Consider the following 19,343-nt stretch of genomic DNA (forward strand, 5'->3'; position numbering starts at 1 on the left):
AATCCCCTGTCAGCAGCTCCTTGCATCAGCCTCTTTTCAGAACTGTCCGTGGCTGCTCAGCTTTACTGCAGAATAAAGAAAGGGTTTGTCTCCTCTCTCTGCTAGACTGCAGGAGCTGCCCACAGGTAAAAAAGGGTTGCAAAGCTACTCCAGCACTTGTCCCATCTGTGCCCAAAGCCCGTGGTGAGGTATAAAATACACACAACAGGCTCAAACGAGCAAAGATTACAGCAACAACTTTATTTAAATCTCACAAAGAAAAGCAACAAAGTTCACAACAGGGTGGTTAAGAAAACCAGCACTAATCAGAATTTCTCCACATGCAGTAGTTTGACTCTGCTACTGCAAAGATCTGAAATCAACCTCCATCCCCACCCCTGCTGCTAGTCTCACAAACTGGGCTGCAGAACAGTGACCAGAGGAAAGCTCAGACACGAACAAACCAGGGCCAGCCCACTGCTTGGAACTACAGAACCAGAACACCCAAACCCGCCAGTGCTGACACTCCTATGGAAACAGTGTTTCTCATGCAGCAGCCTGTGCTGGGCCAGGAGCAGCCTGTGCTGGGCCAGGAGCAGCCTGTGCTGGGCCAGGAGCAGCCTGTGCTGGGCCAGGAGCAGCCTGTGCTCAGGAGCAGCCTGTGCTGGGCCAGGAGCAGCCTGTGCTGGGCCAGGAGCAGCCTGTGCTCAGGAGCAGCCCAGCATTCAGCTCAGACAGGAGCAGCCTGTGCTCGGCCAGGAGCAGCCTGTGCTCAGGAGCAGCCCAGCATTCAGCTCAGACAGGAGCAGCCCAGCATTCAGCTCCTCCCAGGCAGTGGTGCATGTCAGCCTCACTGCAGCTGCAGCAGCTGCAGAGGACAGACCCATGCAGCCCTGGCGCCCCGGGGAGGGGGAATGGCACTCTCAGCACTCCACAGCCCCCTCTGCCCCCAGGGAGCCTCAAGGCAGCACCAGGGTTTGTGGCTGGTCTGCAAATCCCTCACAATGACAACTGCTCAAACCCCTGCCCGAGGTCCTGCACCCCTGCACAGCCTCAAAACAAAGCGTGTCTGGTCACCTCCCCTTAAGGTATGAAACAATTAGGAGATAAATCTGGCCTCATTCTAACAGCCAACAAAAACAAGGAGTCAACAATACTGAAGCACTTTGAAAATCAGAAGGGTACTGCGCTAGCTGGAGAGTTTGGGTTCTGGTCTGCATAACTTCTGTACCTCTCATGCAAGAGGTAATTCTGTGTAAGACTTCTCAAAATGGAAATAAGAACAACCAATAAACTTTCAGGAAGAATTACAGAAAAACTTCAGTAAATAAGTATCAAAAATCATAAAAATTTGTGTAGTTATTCTAGCAATCAGACACCTGTTCAAAATGCAAGTCAGCCATCTCAAGCTTTTCCCTGGTACAATGAAAATAAAACAATTTCCACAACTGCACAGATCCTGTGCATGTCTCTTATGAAAAACCAAAACTAAACCAAAAGCTCAGACAATTCTACATTACCTAGAGAGGAACTACACTCTACGTGTGGCTGGTAACTCAGCTTCAAAGGTAGTACAGTCTGTCTGAGAGCATCAGGTTTGGTTCTTTGTGAATACTCTGGCCGACAAGAAAAGCCAATTTATGAGCATATTGGCAAGGAGCAGGTACTCTGATAATACCCTGCAGAAAGGGGAAAAAAGAAAAAAAGGCAATTATTTTCAAGTCATTTAAATAACCACGCAACCACTGTCCTGGACCTCCACAGTCTGCATCCTTGTAAAATTTGTATTCCCTGTTGTTTTAGATTTGTGAAAATAACTTTACATACCCCCAACACAAGAACAGATGCAGAAACACCCCAAACTTCCCAGCTGCAGTGCCCTCCTGACAGCCCTGGCACAGGTTTACCCCAGGGCCTGCAGGAGGTGGGCACAGCTCAGTCGTGTTGCTGTTTGTGGCTGCTGAAGGGACAAAGCTGAGGCACGGCCCAGGCACCAGCTGGGTGTGCAACAGAGGCCTCAGGGGAAATGCAGGAGTAGGCACTGCTGCAGGTGAGAAATTATTTCCATTTTGCTTCTGACACAGAACTTGGGAACAATGCTCACAACAAGTATTTGCTAGGGAGAAAAAAGATTGCTGTGATCTGCAGAGAGATCAGGTTAACTACAAACCCTGCAGTCCTCCAACTGCTCTAGGTGCCAAGGCAGCCTGGCAGGCGCTCTGGAGCTGCAGGGGTGCCCCTTCCTGCAGCTGCCCTGCGCAGAGGCAGCCTGGCAGGCTCTCTGGAGCTGCAGGGTGCACCCTCCTGCAGCTGCCCTGGCCTGCAGAGCACTCACCGACCAGTTGTAGTACATGTGGCACAGCTTGTAGGTGAGGCGCTGCACGTGGTCCGGTTTCAGCTGGCTGGTGTCGTAGATCACGTTGTAATGCGTGGGTGCCACGCAGCCGTTCTTCACAGTCTGGCTCACCACGAAGAAATCATACCTGCAGGGAGAGGCAAACCCCTGCCTGCCACAGAAAGGCCTGCCTGCCTTAGGAACATGCAAGTGCCCCTGCCTTTGTCTTGTTTTCTTCAGTCACTTTATTGAGCAAACCCCCTCGGCTTTGGCCACAAAAGCTCCCTCTGAGTCTGAAAGGCCAGGACCTGGAGGAGCATGAATAACCTTATATGGGCCAGGTCTTGAGACAACAACCTGAACTGTGGTACTGACAACTGGTCTGAATTTAGGCTTCTGCCAGTGTCTGTGTGAGAGGCAGGCAAGCAACCTTCTCATTCTGGCCTGGGAAAATCTTAAGGAGGAATTCAAACAAACCTTGGGAAGTGAGAAACCATCCGCAGGTGTTTTTCCAACACGTTTACTAGCAAAAGCTGTTTATAATAGGGTGTAGACTCTAATAACCAATCGTGTTTTTTGTACTGAACTACTCATAAAAGTAGAATTTACAAGAATGAAGTCTGCTCTCATTTACCATCAAGTCGTGTTGTTATTTCTGTGCCATCTGAAAACCATAACAACACTTAACGGTTTGTTCTGTCCCGTTTTCCTGCTGGTAACCACCCTGCACACGTACTCAGCTTACCCTGCTCACCTCCCCCAGCCCCTGGGCCACAGGAATGGCAGTATTTGTAGCCCTGCTGCTGCAGTGTGTAAGCCTGGCTGCATTTCCCCGGGCAGGCTGCAGCAGGCAGTGCTGCTGTGCAGGACTCACCACTCCGGCCGTGTCACCACGGTGTCCACCACCGTCCCCGGGGGGGGGTTCCGGAGCCCGCCGCCGATCTCGGCGAAGAACCGGGCGCCCACGCGCTTCTTCACCACGATCACCGTGAGCCTCGGGCTGGGGAGGGAAAACAGCACTGCAAAACTGCACTGAGGCCACCCCACGAGCACAGCTGCTGGTCACAGGGCATTCATTTCACGTGGGAGCCTTTTCTGATTCAGATTAAATACACTGTTCACAACTTTAGATCTTTAGTTGAGGTATGACACTCATTTTTCACCAATCCAACTTTCTTTTAACTTTACTGAGAACTACAAAATGGACCAAAAAGGGATGTTGTAAATAAAGATTGGACTTCTGCTCTCTACCCCTTTGTTTCCTGTACTGTGTCTTCACAGTATCTTTGGTAAAGCCATTAACAAAAGCTGAAGAGAAGAACTGAGCAATTCAATTGCTCAGCCTGCCTGCAGTGTAAGGAAATATTTTTATTTTTCAGAGCAGATTAAGTTGATAAGTTTTGAAGCAGAATGTTGAAAGTCTAAGTGACTGGACAACTTCCTTTAAGAAGTGGAAAGAAAAAAACATGCCCTTACCAGACATGTAACAGTCAGGCTACGATCAACCAGTGGGACAAAAGTAAATTATCACATCCATCAAGAGTGCCCAAAGAGTGGATGTGCACACGTGTATGGCACTCATGTGGTGCATGTACTAAGAATTTTCCTATTATATTACAAGCCAAGTGTCTGAAATCGCGTAAATAACCATGAGAGAAGCAGATATCTGAGCTCAGGTGAAAACCAGTACAGATGGAAAGACAACAGTCTTCATCAACAGCCTGGTTTTGTATCCCAGTGTTTATTTCTCTGGCAGTGCAAAGAAGAGGGTGGGCAGAAACAGATTTACCTGTAGTCAGTACCAATACTCTTCAAGCAATCGAGAAATTGAGGCACTTCATAATTAACCAAAGTATTGAGCTGTCCATCTCCAACACCATCACGATACACAAAAATACGAGAGGGCAAACACCTATTCCACTTGGACCAGTTCCTCAGAGCAGCTTAAAAAAAGAGTAAAAGCCATTAGTTGTAATGACAATTCATTCCAAAACAAAAATGGATTTTTATTCCTAGAAAAACAGCAGCAGGTTGGAAAATGAAGGTCTTCAATCCTTCAGTAATGTGAAATGGGTCAGCATCACACTACACAAATACACCTGCAGGAAGAGCTCTGGTTTGCCTGTGCCCCCACACAAACAGCAAGGACACACCTGCTCTGCTGGAGCAGGAGCTGCTCTCCCTGAAACCAGACTCCTTAAAGCATTCTTGGAAGTGCACTGCTAAGCAGTCTTTAATTATTGCAAAGAAACGTGGGCATCAGTGAAAGATTTACACAAAATGCTATTCCTTTTCAGCAATATTGATAAAGGAATGTTTAATCTGCTGTTATCCAAGTGCAGGCTGGTAACACCTCCCCTCAGGGCAGCAGGGGAGGAGGGTTTTAGGGAAGCTGAACTGTCATTTCTTAGATCTGGCTGCACAAGAGCAGAACTCTCCCCCTTCCCTTCCCTTACTTTGCAAGCAGGCTTTGATTCCATCCACAAGCTCCTGCCCACGACTCTGAACAACGCAGCGGGAGAACCACCTGTGAGGAACAAATGCAAGAGACCTTCAAAGCATTTCTCAGGCTTACTGCAATCAGGTTGTTTTTAAATGCCCATGGCCACTCAGTCTTTAGGGGTGCTGTGGGTCAGTGCAGCAAGGAGGAGCTGGGGTTCTATGAGAATATTCCCCCTGTGGTGTAAGTGCCGTAGCATGACTTAACATTCCTCTCAACCCAGAAAAGCCTTTCATCCAAGCCAACTCAAAAGGGAAAAGAACCTGCCACCCTGATGCCCTCTACTCATCCCAGTCCTGTCTCCACCACTTAAGCCCTCTCTCAAGCAATGTGAGAAAAAGAAAAGGCCACTCCTTCAAGGGATGCAGTGGAAAAAAACCACAATATATTTCTTACTACTCATTACAGCAAACCCATTTTGAATTTTCATGATGGACCACCACACTGAAGCTGCTCTTCAGTCAAAGGAAAGGTTGTTTTTCTCCTGTTTTGGGTTTTTCTGCCTTTGGCACCCCGCTCTTACCGTGTCATGGCTTGATTGAGGCTGGCCACGAAGCCCGCGATGGATTGCCTCCCAGAGACAGTGTCGTGGTAACAGTCAATGCCCACGACCATCACCTGCTTCAGCTGCAAGGCAAGCACGGGTACATGCAGGGCTTGTCTTTAAACAGAGCCCAGCACAGAGCAGTTACCGTTCTAAGGAAATACTCACGGGGATCTCAACACTCCAGAGCTCTCCGCCCATTTTGCAGTTCATTTGCAAGGCTATTTTTGTTGCTACTGTCATGATAGTCTGTGGCTTACTCAGAGTGCGAGCCAGCACGCACTGGCTGGGGATGGGACAGTCTGTGCACAGGTACTTCTTGATGGCATCGTACTTATCCTTCCGGGAACTAGACAAAATACAAACCACCTGGGAAGAAAAAAGAATCTTTGTAAGGAACTGCATCCTCAGCGTTATACAGCACTTGAACAGTTCTTTAGGGAAAAGAAATATTCAAATGTTCACAGTGAAAGAAAGAACTGCACAGTGCCAGTGTCTGTACTTCAGAACCAAAGGCTCTTATCCAGAAGGACACCCATGGTCAGTGTTAGGTTTGCGCAGGAGGATGAGCAGCTACCTACTGGATTCTCAGCAGCCCAGAGTTGCATTTCTGAGAGCAAATCCCACTAAACAGCAATTACAGAGGTAAACAGGATTTGAAATTAGGGATTCAAATACATACTATGTTTGTGTCAGGGGTAATCCTTTGTTGCAAAACCCTTAAATAAGCTTCTGTTCTATCATCTACTTCAATCCTGCAAAGAAAGAGAAAATAGTTACAGAAAAACCCCCAACTAACAGCTACTGAAACTTCAGCAAAAGCATAAAAGCTCACTACACATCAACAGTGAATGAAACGTCACATTTACAGTTATTAACAAACGTACAACTTTCACACATCCCAGGATTAAAAGGAATCACCTCCAAACCTAGGCTTCCAAACACAATGAAATTCAAAACTAAAGCCAGCACAGGTACTCAAGGGAGCATATTTGCAAGAACAGATCAGAACCAGAATACATCCTAAATCAGCACAAAATACTCCTTAGAGAAGGGTTTGCTCAATGTCTATCTGTCTAATACTTCTTAGTTTGGCATGTGAGAAGCTCTCGGAAATAAAAGTATGAGCAAGAAAAGTCAGCCCCAAGAGGAAACAGAACAATGTGCATGCTGGGAGCACCTCTGCTTTGTGCAAGCTCTCCCGAGGTCAGCCGTGTGACACGGCAGGGCCACCCAGCAGCCCCGGCAGACACTCACATGTTTGGCTTGCTCATGCGGATGCCCATGGAGGGGCTGACCTTGAAGAGGCTCTGCAGCAGGGTGTTGGCCACGTCGTGGTTGCGGCGCGTGTAGATGAGCAGCCAGCTGTCCAGGGGCATGGCGCGGATCAGCGGCACGCCGCGCGTCTCCTTGGTCCAGTCGGCAAACTGCGGGTTGTAATCGAACTGCGCGGCAAAGGCGCGGCCTTAGCCTGAGCTCTGAGCCCAGCACTGCCCATCCCACCAGCACTGAGAATGGAACTGAGCAGCAAAGGCGCGGCCTTAGCGTGAGCTCCGAGCCCCAAACTGCCCATCCCACCAGCACTGAGAATGGAACTGAGCAGCAAAGGCACGGCCTTAGCCTGAGCTCTGAGCCCCAAACTGCCCATCCCACCAGCACTGAGAATCAAACTGAGCAGCAAAGGCACGGCCTTAGCCTGAGCTCTGGGCCCCACACTGCCCACCCCTGAGAATCACACTGTGCAGCAAAGGCGCGGCCTTACCGCCGGCTCCGAGCCCCACACCGCCCGCCACACCCGGCACTGAGCACACGCCGCCCGTGCTCTGCCTGCTGAGCCTTCAGCCGAAAGCCTCGGCACCGTGGTAATAGAGGAAACGAATTAGGAACATCTCTCGTCTCCTGGTGTGTACCTGACCAGAAGCACTGCTCTGCAAGGACAACACTACTGTAAGGGAGTGCCTTCAAGGCCTTCTGAACACAGCTTAGGAACAGTTTAAGAAATCTGGAGGTCTCCTGCTTGGACAGACTTCTGTATAACATTTTCCCTCTTTATACTTCATTTATAAACCAAAAAGTACTATTTCCCTGCTTAAGAACTCCTTTCATCAGTGGGACACCCAGAAGATTTTAGAAGTTGACTTATTATTTACCATGGTTCCTGATTGAAAGATCTTTTCTCCTTGAACAACTCTTCCTGTAAAGGACACTGATTTATAATCAAAGCTTAAACCCCAGTTTCGAAGTTCCTTCTGAACATTGTCATCTCTGTTTAAAAACAAGATTTGAATTAAAAACGTGAGAAATGTGTTCCTGCTGACTTTTTTAAAGCCAGTAAGGTTTCAGAAGTTTTACAGCCAGCAGTTTGCTGTACAGCTCTCTGATGGGACAGAGAGGACACGAGGGTGCCGTACTTTTGGATGTAGTTCAGGAGCCTCCCCAGCTCGCGCTGCCTCTGCTCGGGGGGCAGCCGTGTGTGGATGGCCAAGTCCTTCATCATGTTGAAATCGCTGCGCATCTTGTCAGTCAGTCCTGCCAACAGCAAAGCCTTTTCTGAGTCACAGTGCAGACCAAGGGCTATGAGAACTAAACCTGCAGCTCGTGCAGATCAGTGATGCATGTCCTACAGACGCAGGAAGTGGAGGCAGTAGTAGCCAAAGTTTTCAGTTGCTTCCTGTGCATACACCCCTCCTGGCACAGAAAAAACCTCCTGGACTTTTGCACTTGAGAGGAAACCACACAAGGCACTGCAGCTCTTCAGTTCTGTTTCCAACCAAAACAGAACAGTGCTGAGATGGACAGGTACTGCTAGTGCAAAGTGAGTATCTTGGACCAAAGATGTACTTATGTATCTTACAAAATTATCATCAATTTCTAGTAAATTGTTCTTTTTCAATGGAAGTTCTACCACCAAAACTCTCTACAAGTTATCAGAGTGCTGATGTTGAACACTAATGATGTTGAACATACCTAAACACTATGTAACAAACCCCCTGGAACTTTCCAGTCCTAATTAAATACCCAGTCCTTTAGCTACCAAATGTGTTCCTGAATTCCCATTTATACAAACAAAACAGTTCTGAACTTTGCAGAAAGCTGCTGTCAGAATACCTCTTCCAGTAGGCATTATGGTCTGAGAGATGCTTTGATATGGAAAAATACTGCAGTACCTGTCAGGGAGCACAGCTCTGGAATCAGAGCCACAGATCCTTCTATGTTCCCTCTCCTCCTCTTCATCTGACTGATCAGGACGGGCTGCATCCAATCCCTAATTTCTATGTTGTATTGCTGTATCAGAAATACAGACTGCATGTTAATTTACACATAAACAAGTTACCCAGAACAAACATTATTGTTTCTGAATAATAATGCTCACTTTAGAAAATGAGTATTGTTCATAAAACAAACAAAACCAAAAGCAACCAGTAACTTTTTTCAATTAGCACACCTCTGGTTTTGTCAGAAAAGGCCATGCAGGGAAGCACTACTGTCTCAACTGGTGCCACAAACTACTGACGTGTAAGAGACAACAGAAACAAAGCTCATGCCTTGCTGGAGGCATTATCCTCTGGGGTACCTAACTCAATACTGGGATGCTCCTCCCAGATCAGCAGTGGACAAAGTTCCTGCCCTGCAGAGCAATTTAATTTAAGAAATCACAAGAATCAAACAGCCTGCCAAATGTAACCTTCCCATAACCTTCAGTTCCATCCTGTTTCAGCTGAAACCCGTATGCACAAAGCCCTGGCAGGGACAGTGGGAGGCCTCAGCAGTCAGCTCTGACAGACACCCTCAGTCCCAGGCGCTCTGGCTTTCCCAGCCCCAGCTCTGCAGGCTGTGACAATGTATCTGTACTCCTCCCACATCCCCCAGCCCTGCTTCCACCTTCCCAGTGCTCCCCTGGTGCTTTCCCAAGAGCTCCCTGCTGGTCCCTGCAGCCCCACGGGCAGGGCACCCTGGGTGGATTATTCCCACCAAACCGTGTTAGTTACTGAGCTCACATTACACACTGTCCTCTAAACAACATTCTGGTAAAATACTATGACTTACAAATCCGTGCATCCTAACTAAGCCTGGAACAATGACTGAACACTCCAAGTGAAGTATAAAACACACAGTGAGGTTTTCATACCTTTTTGTAGTATTCCACAAAGCTCATCTCAGACCCATCTGATTTTCTAAAGGTACCCTTTGGATTGTTATCCCAGTCGATGTCATCAATTCTGTACGTTCTGTTATTGTACCTACATAAACATTTCATCACTTTTTGTTTAAATCTTAACCCATATAAAAAAGAAATACAACTGAGGGACGACAAAGTTAATCTCAATACTCGTTCAAGTTGGAATTTTTGCTCCTTTCAGAAGTAGTAACTTCAAGTTTTCAACTGTAATAGGCTCTCAATTCTACCAAAACCTGAACTGTAATAAAACCAAAAGAAAACCAGTGTGTACTTTCTGCTTTGGCAAATGCTGTCCCCTCGATCAGTTTGCAAGCTCCACAGTGACAGTATTTTCAGGCTTTGTGATACCTTATTGCATACTTCAGGACACAGAGCACAAAGAGCTCTCCAAGACAACAGGAGTGCAAAAAGACTTACTTTGTGAGGACAATTAAACCGATGAGCTCCTTAGCACAGGTGTCTCTGAATCTTTCCTCTCCAACCTGGGCATGAAGGTTGTGCATGGTGTCCAGCACTGTCTCCCCACGGAGAACCTTGTGGCTCACGTCTGCACACAGCATGATGTTCTCCTCGTACTGCAGGATGGAAGTCGAGAAGCCCAGCCACACCATCAGCCTGCCAAAACACAGCACACAACACCTCACTGTGCTTCACAGCGTCCTTAATCCCACCCCTTATTCCTGCCCACTGTCACAGAGCAGTGATGGCACAGAGAAACCATCATCCAAATATAAACAAGCTCTCGAAGGTTAACAGAATCAGAAATATTTTACAGGTAGCTATCTTCAGTCAGAAATGCATTTCATGCTATTCAGTATCTCACAGACACAGCGTGCAGGTGTGCAGGACACCTTTAAAAGAAACCAGCAGTTCATGCAGCAGGATAGTGCCCAGCTCCTTCCACCAGCCGGGCTGTACAGGTCAGAGGAGTGGCAGGGAGTGCACCACAGCCAAAGGGCTCCAGACAAAGCCCACCAGCACCTTGTGCAGCAGCCCAGGAGCACCAGGCTCCCCGCAGGGACCAAGGACACCCCTGCCAGCCAGCAGCCCTTCCCCAGCACCCCTCCAAAAGCCAGGGGCTTTTGCCTAACCTGTGATTAGGGATGCTGACTGGATCACTGGGGTTGTAATAATTACGTCCAATCTGCTGCAAATTCAGCATCTTCAAAAGCCTAAAAATCGAAAAATGGATGTAGTTTAGTGTTATTACTATTATTATCAGCATCACATCATGCGTGGTCCAATCCCTATGCACAACCTCATTGTTCACCTATGTACAATATGAGCTTCTTGTTAAATCAATTTATAAAGGTCATGGACACTTATTAGCAACAACCAGGTGAAAGTTCACGTCCAAGCGCACCCTTCAGGACAGCTGAAGGCAGCAGCCCACACAAGCTGTGTCTCAGTGAACAGTGCAGGTACCAAGGCTAGGAGGAAGGACTCCAGCCACAAAGAAGGGAATGCCAGCTCCACGTCCTGCTCTGTTACTTGCTTTAAGAGGCAAACCCACACACACAAAGGAGGGCAGCCTGAACAACAGCATGAACTCCTTTCACACCAACAGGGCCCAGAAATACACACAACTGCACATTAGAGTATTGCCAGATGTGGTTGGCCCCATGGCAAGAGTAGCCAGAAAGGCTTAAAAATTTACATTTATAACATTTATTTGTTGTAGCCTTTCCTTGGAAAAACTGAAGTCAGATTATTTTTAGAACGACTTCTTAAAAAGACATAACTTATACAGCAAACCTTCTAAAAATGATGTTGTAAAACTGCAGACAAGTAGGTGAAGTAGGTGGCAACTCATTAGTGAGCGTGACTGTTATCTTCACATCCTCCCCATTTCGAGTCCTACTGAACAGTTCAGTAACCTGAGAAAGTGAAAGGAGGTTAACAAAACCAGAGCAAACAGGGCTGGCCCTGGACTCTGCTCCAGGAATATCAAACTGGACTCAGCCATTTTTATTCTAAGCAATGATTCAAGACTAACTGAAATATGGATTCCATCTCCCACTAGGACTGTGAAGTGCAACCTGAAAGCCTCTGCTCATCTGGGTGAAGACAGCTCCTGGGGTAGGATGGGGCTATCCCCAGAGCAGCTGAACTCGAGATGAAGGCAGGGACATCACTTACCAATTACCATGACAGGAAATAAACTTAACATATTGCCAACTAATATATATTTAATTCCTGTCTCCAGTACTGGGGAGCAAAAAGACAAAATTTAGCACACACAGTGAAAACATCTTCCCCCCATCCCTTTTCCAAGCTCAGCTTCACTCCGGACTCCTCTGGCCCCTCTCTGAGCAGCACTGGCCACACTCAGTCCCTACACTGAAGCAAGGAGTGGCACAAGGCACAGAGGGCAGGGACTACCATCACTGCAGAGGTGTTTTCCCTCTGGTGCTCCTTCTCAGAATTTTCTTTGCTCTGCAACTTTTCCCTGCTTTTTAAACACACAGAGGTGCCAACAACTTTGCTGACGGGCTCAGCTTTGGCCTGTGACGGGTCCATTGTGAAGCTGGCTGGCAATGACTGAGTACAACACAGGGCTGACCCTGACCCCTTCCCAAAGGAGCCACCCCGACCCCTCCAGAGACCAAATCCTTGCCACATACTCCCAACTCATCCACCCTTTCAACTACGTGGGTGTTAAAATACAGAAGGCATGAAAAGATGTAAGTACAAAGGAAACTAAAGGAGAAATACTGTCTGTACTATCACTTCTGTGCAGAGAATGACTCTAGCCTGCAGAATCAAGTATTAGAATCAAAAGTTTATTACCAAACTTCTCCACACAAACAAATTAGCTTATACTGACAGTCAATCCAACTAAACACTGCCTGTGGGGTATCAACTCCTTAACTTCACTGTAGCTAGTAAGAAACAAGGATGAATGCAAGCCACGATAAAGAACGAGCCAGCACTCTCGTGTCCCACCTTGCTCTCCAGTTTCTTGGGCAGGAACAGTATGGAGCCGTCGAAGGCGTGTGTCCTGCCGATGGTCTCCTCGTGCTGGAAGAGCAGGGCGGAGCGCAGGCGCCGCGCCTCCATCTCGGGGCTGTAGCCCACGTGGTACTGGTACAGAGCCCACTGCGGGCGCGACGTCAGGCGGAAGTGGTTCGTGGTCAGCTTGATCATCTTCCCTGCAAAGCCTGAGACAGAGGACACGGGGTCACAGAGCCACTCAACAGCCCTGAGACAGGCCCTAAGCTATGGCAAAGGTCAGAGCTCAGTCACGTCCTGCATCTGCTCTAACTCGTGAGCTACAGCTGCTACCAGACACTCATCCACCTCTGGAGCCTTCCTCTGCCAGGACAATGCTCCACCTTCCTCTTCACGTACAGGCAACAACTTTTTATTTCTTTTCTAATACACTCTAAAGTATTCACATCTTTTGGAAAAGAAAACACTATCTTTTTCTAAATACACTCTATTTAGCTATTTAGGGGACACTAAGAGCAGAAATAAAGGAAACTATCTTTCATTTCAGATTGCTTATATGTCTAGAGTCTAATTTAGACCTACCAGTTTTGGATTCTTGGACATGCACCATAGCTTGCCGAGTGTTTACCCCCAGGTCATGGAAATCTCTGCGACGTCCACCCCTGTCTCTTAAAGTCAAATCCTGGAGCCCCGAGGAAACCTGTGATCCTATTGTTTAAAATTTGAGGGTCAATCACAATCAAGTAATAAATAACATATATATTATCATATATTAACAAATGTAATGTAATTAAATCTTGAAAGACATTAAGACAAATTCAAGTGTAGTCACAAAATGTTGCATTTCAGCTTTTGCTACGTAGCAAACATCTTCCAAGTGTTAGCAATAAATCTCATTTTGAAAAAAAAAAGAGCACTACAGTCTAAAGGATATCTTAATTGTATTCTCTTCAGCACAGACACTCCTGTGGACTGAACTCACCTTTCTGACCTTCTGGCCTCCTCTCCTGCGGGGCGGTCTCAGAGCCGCGCAGGCGCCCGTGGGCCCCGGGCTCCTCGGGCTGCGGTGGAGGGACATGGAGCTGCTGGAGCTGCTGGAGCTGCTGGAGCTGCTGGAGCTGCTGGAGCTGCTGGGGATGCTGCGGGTGCTGCGGGTGCTGGGGATGCTGCGGGTGCTGCAGCTGCTGGGGATGCTGCGGGTGCTGCAGCTGCTGGGGATGCTGCGGGTGCTGCAGCTGCTGGGGATGCTGCGGGTGCTGCAGCTGCTGGGGATGCTGCGGGTGCTGCAGTGGCTGCGGGTGCTGCAGCTGCTGGGGATGCTGCGGGTGCTGCAGCTGCTGGGGATGCTGCAGCGGCTGCTGCGGATGCCACCGGCCGCGCAGCTGGCCATGCACACCCTGCTGGACCTGCCACAGGTGGGAACACACAGCACTTCAACAGAGCAGGCACCAAATACTCCACTGCAAGAGCCACGTACACTTAAATCCTTTCTTTCCTATACTAAGCAGCAGAGTTATTGTTCTACACTTAAAACTCAAAATTACTGCAGTGCGGAAATTTTAAAAGTTATTATAAATAATAACTTTCATACTAAAATATATAATGTAAATTAATATATAAATATTTTTTAAGTTATTATTCATTTAACTAACAGCTAATGCAAATCTTCTCTTTCCAAGCTCTAACTAAAACTTATGGACTTCACATTTTCTACAGTCCCTCTGATACCTCAAATAACTGATTAGTTATTCTATAAAAACATCTTTTGTAATTTTAGTGTCCAGTGAATAAATAATATTAAAAAGTGTCATGGCTGGAAGAACAGCAACTTTAAGCCATGAGCAATCCCACAATTCAGAGTTTCATGTTACTGGAAACTTAATAAAATATCCTTAATAAAGCAGGTCTGTATTAACTGTACACCCAACAGAATGTATGCATACACACACATAACATATAAAGCATCTGCCTGATATTAAAATAGGAACTAGGTTAGATATGATATCTCAAATCCTGGTTGCACTCACTAAGAAGAAAACCAACTTACAGGTGCATCTCCTACAGCAGGAAGAGCAGGTGTCTGTCTGGGAGGTCTTCCTCTGGCTCTAGCTCTTCCTGTCATCTTCTAAAACGAGCAACCTACAGCATTAGTGTTCTATCTTCTCCTTCCCACCCTTATCGCGCTAAATATTCTGAGCAGTACTACTGTGTGTCCTTGCTTTAATTGCGGCTGGCTCAGTAAGACACTCCATCCCTGCGGCGCTGGCTGCGCGGGGATCGCAGCCGGCAGAGCCACCAGGGGCGCTGCGGCAGGGACGCCCTTTCAGACGGGTTCGGGGACTGGCACAGGCCGCCCCAGATCTGGAACTGCTGAGCCAGTCAGATCGGAGAGCAGGCAGGCTCTGCGGCCTCGGCCACGCGTAACCCAGGCAGGGCCTTCTGATGTTACCTTCGAGTTCCACCGGAGATCCGACTGAGCCCCATTTGTAACCTTGCACCGGCAGGGCACCCTCCTCCAGAGCACCAGCCGCGCTGCGGCCTGCTCAGTCCCGCCCGGCCCGGGCCATCCTCTCCACTCACAGCCAGCCCTGCTGGCCCGGCCCGGGCCATCCTCTCCACTCACAGCCAGCCCTCCTGGCCCGGCCCGAGCCTCCCTGCCCGCCTCGAGCGCTTTGTGGGGCCAAAATCCCCGACCACAGCCGCCCTCTGTCCTGCAGCCGCGCACACGCACCAGCCCTCGGCCTTACCTCAGCCTGCCCTCGGGCCGCACGGGAGCACTCCTCCTACTCTCCTGCGGACAAGCCGCCCTTCGCACGCCCCGCACGGCCTCGTCCCCGCCGCCGCCGCCGCCGCCGCCGCTCCCGCAGACCCGGCCCGGGACAGGCCCGGGCCAGCCCCGGCTCCGCCGCACCCTCAGCGCGGCACGCGACAGCGGGGCGAGGCGGGAAGGCGCCCGCTGCGCCGATTGGCTGCCGAGAGCCGCCGGAGAGTGACGAACGGAGCCGAAGGGCCGTGCTTGCCCCGCCCTCGCGGCAGCGCCTCGTGCAGCGGGACCTGCGGCGGGACCTGCAGCGGAACCTGCGGCGGGACCTGCACCGGGACCTGCGGCGGGACCTGCAGCGGGACCGCACCGGAACCTGCGGCGGGACCTGCATCGGAACCTGCGGCGGGACCTGCAGCGGGACCTGCAGCGGGACCGTACCGGAACCTGCGGCGGGACCTGCATCGGAACCTGCGGCGGGACCTGCAGCGGGACCTGCAGCGGGACCGTACCGGGACCTGCATCGGGACCTGCAGCGGGACCTGCATCGGGACCTGCGGCGAGACCGCACCGGGACCTGCAGCGGGACCGCACCGGGACCTGCAGCGGGACCGCACCGGGACCTGCGGCGAGACCGCACCGGGACCTGCGGCGGGACCTGCGGCGGGACCTGCGGCGGGACCCTCAGGGGCCGGCGGGGACTGCACCGGGATCCCCCAGGGATTGCAGGGGCTCCCCCCGGGGGCTGCAGCGGGACCCTCCGGGGACGGCGGGGGCTCTCCCCGGACGCTCCGGCCGTGCCCCGCTGCAGGGTGGGCGCCGGGTGTCCCGTGGGGGAGCAGGAGCAGAATATTCCCGCTAGAAGGGTTTGTTTCCTCCCTTTCCAGCCCGTTGCTTGGAAGGTGAATTTCCGTTCACCGGGAGGTGGAGCAGTCAAACAAGGAATGGGCTCGGCGTTGTTCCGGCCAGGGACAGCGCGCTCCGCTCCGGTGTAGCCGTGGCTGCCCCTGCAGCTCGGACACTCCAGCAGCCCCCCGGTGACCTTTCTATCAGCCCTGAGGTTCTTTCTGTTGACAGTATCTACATTTACCAGTTTTGGGAAATTTAAAATCAATCAGATGTGGTACATGAAAACCCACTGATATATTTAAAATGTTTTAAAGTGCTTCCAATTAATGCACATAACATGCATGTGCTTAATGCTCTGTATCTCCCAGCAATACAATACATGTCGGTCTTTAGAAATTATGACTTCCTAACTGACTAATCAAACTTACATGGAACTATAAAACAATGAAGCACAACCCTCACCATAAAAACATCTATTAAAACACGTTTTTACTTTGACTTTATTAAATGACTTTATTAAGTGATAAATAAAAATCAGCATAACTTCCTCGCTGCCACAGAACAGTCACTGCTGTGACTGCTGGCAGTGGAACTGTCACCAGGAGCGATGTGACACAACCCGGTGGCATCAACACGACAAACCCCAGGAGTGGCCGTCCTTCCACAGAGGGACATTCTCCAGCAGAGCAGCAATCAAACACAGGGGAAAAACACCTTTTTCTGAGTACTGAAGCTGACCCAGTTGCTGTGGCTGTTACAGAGAACTAGAACTGGTATTTCGGGCTTCACAAGAGAACTAGCAAAGCTTATGCACTTGTTTACAAGTGTGCCTTTGCTTAAAGGTTAAATGGCCGTGGTGTGTTTGGAGACACTGACTTCCAGGGATGAGAGAGAACATTACCTAATAAATACCTTTGTGCAACACTGCTCTGATCTTGTGAGGTCATTTACAAGTTTTGAGGCACCTGCAGTGAACAAGGTTCCTTTTCCTTGTTCTCTGCTGTTCCAGGTAGAAGTGGGTGACACTGTTAACATTAATACTTAAATAATAGGAATATCTCTCTTGGTTCCATTTTTATTGTCAGTCTGTCCTCAAAGCCAGTGTTCTTGTGCTTACTGTGTCAGCACAGCGACCCACTCGGGAATCCAGATTTCCAGAAGTTCTAAAGAGCTTTGGAACTATGAAAGTGTGGATGTTGCTGCTTGAAGACAGCTGAAGCACTTCCAGCATGCGATGTCCATTATTCACATATAAATGTGGATAAATATTTAACAGGCTCGATGCATACACTTAGATGTGGTGTGTTCAGTGCTTTTAAGAGCAGTGATTACTCCTGGCCACGGGCTCTTCACCCACACTGGCAACTTCTATTGCTCTGTAGCCTGCAGAACTCCACAGTAGGTCAGAGGCTTAAAGCTGCAGAAAAACAATATGCACATTTTTTTGGCTCAGCAGTATTTTAAGATAAACAGAATATAAAGATGTTGTCAAAGTCATTTGCGTTATGTAAATCATGAGAAAGCAGAATGTGTGTGTTGGAAAGAGTTATGTTTGTTTATTCATTTCAAGTATCTGCCCGCTTAATGGTTTTTGTATGCCAAATTCCTTACATTTCACTGCAGAACTTAATTATCTTTAGAAGGGAGTTGTTAAAAGTACTTAATCAGGCTGGCTACCTACAGCAATTCCTTATTAAAGTGAAAATAAACATCAACAATAAGCACACTAATTTTTATACGTGGGCTGTCAGACAGTTAATTAGTACTTAGTGAAAGATGGGTTCCAGTTTTGTTCACAGTCTTTCAGAGCTGCTTTTTTTAAACAATTCAGTCCAGGATTTTCACAGTCAGAGGGGATGTGGAAAAGGCAGCAGGTCCATCATGTTCTTAGCTCAGGCTGGTTCACAGAAACACCAGGACAAACAAGGGCTGGAAAATGGTGACTGTGTGCACTTGATTTTTTGTATTGCCACAAAGCCTCCCAAACTGGACTTCAACACGTCTAAATATCACATATGAATTTTTTTCCCCAGCTCTTTGGCTTGGTCTCCACTTTGATGTTTGCTTTACCCGTGATGCAATTGTTTTTGCCTTCTGTCTCCTGTTGCTACAATGAGCCATTTCCCATCCATGTCATCTCCAAAGGGGAAAAGACCGCATGGAAACAGAACAAAGAAAACAGAACAAAAGAAAATCAGGGATTTTTCCAAAGGCCCATTTGATGTACAAGTATAAACAGGAAAAAGATGCCTGAGGAGGTAGGAGGCAGGAACTGTACCAGCAGACAGCTGTTAACTTGTGTAGTGAGCGCACTTTGGGATCCTGAGCAGTAAATTAAATGACTCCAATGCACACAGTGAGGAAAACACTTCCCTACCTTTAGGACTGTGGTACAAATGCCTCACAAAGAAGGTTGAACTCTTACCTTCATCTGTTTCTTGTAACACCATCAGCAGGTGTCACAGCTGTTCTGTTCTAACCCCAGAAAAGGCACCACCTCGAGACAGAAGAGTAAAACCCATTATTTGCTGCACTGAGGAAGCAAGGAATCCATCAGAACAGAACTCAGGAACTTGCATGCATGGCTAGGTTCTCAGAAGGCCAAAATGTTGCTCCTGAATCTCATTAAATATTTGTTTAGAAATTTTCAGATGGGAATTCACATTTCTGTGGTTAGTATTAACAAGTTGTGAGACTGGACCACAGTGTTTTTACACTCTTAATTAGTTTTTTTTATAAAGTGAGAGAGGCAAAGTTTTAAAGACTGTGTGGTCTCTGGAACACTGTCTCATGAGCTTCTTCCCAGGGCAGGTTTTGAGGGTCACATTCTGTAATGGAGCCTGGGGCAGAGGAACTGATGTGCTGCTCAGGGGAGCCTGATTTACTGCCCTGCCTGGAGTGTGGGGACAGGCAAGGCAGCATCCCCATCCCAAAACAGAGAGCAAGAGCCATGTGACAAGAGAAAAAAATATTTCTACAAAGGGATAATGCACAACTGCATAACAAATATCATGGAAGTACTTTATCTCCAGAAGAGGGAAAATAAATGTGCCAACTTTGTTTCCCTGTTGTTCCCTAGTCTACTTTTTTCACCCCTAATTTCTGACTTTTCCTTCAGGTTCTTACTCCTTTTGTCAGAGCCCCCATTCCTTGTGTCTCTTCTCTCAGGCTGTGTTCCTGGAGCAGTGGGGAGTTCCCCTGTTCCCTGGACAGTGATTTGTGTGTGCAGCCAGAGGCTTTGGG

The 19,343-nt window shown here is 48.5% G+C and overlaps 1 protein-coding gene across 1 annotated transcript; it reads right to left on the reverse strand.

Moving 5' to 3' along the window:
* Positions 1 to 228: 228 nt before the first annotated feature.
* PIWIL1 (piwi like RNA-mediated gene silencing 1) lies at positions 229 to 15,423 on the reverse strand. Its single transcript, XM_063415968.1, has 21 exons — positions 15,238 to 15,423; positions 14,538 to 14,615; positions 13,473 to 13,896; positions 13,073 to 13,198; positions 12,485 to 12,699; positions 11,294 to 11,415; positions 10,630 to 10,710; positions 9,956 to 10,153; positions 9,488 to 9,599; positions 8,526 to 8,643; positions 7,770 to 7,887; positions 7,509 to 7,623; positions 6,616 to 6,803; positions 6,041 to 6,113; positions 5,527 to 5,727; positions 5,338 to 5,441; positions 4,771 to 4,841; positions 4,104 to 4,257; positions 3,189 to 3,314; positions 2,315 to 2,462; positions 229 to 1,658 (listed from the first exon to the last, which is right to left on the reverse strand). Exons 2-21 carry the CDS (start codon positions 14,610 to 14,612, stop codon positions 1,542 to 1,544), a joined length of 2,886 nt encoding a protein of 961 aa, XP_063272038.1. The 5' UTR covers positions 14,613 to 14,615; positions 15,238 to 15,423; the 3' UTR covers positions 229 to 1,541.
* Between the last annotated feature and the right edge of the window lie 3,920 nt (positions 15,424 to 19,343).

Source organism: Prinia subflava, chromosome 19, assembly GCF_021018805.1.
Source record: "Prinia subflava isolate CZ2003 ecotype Zambia chromosome 19, Cam_Psub_1.2, whole genome shotgun sequence".
Classification (NCBI taxonomy): Eukaryota; Metazoa; Chordata; class Aves; order Passeriformes; family Cisticolidae; genus Prinia; species Prinia subflava.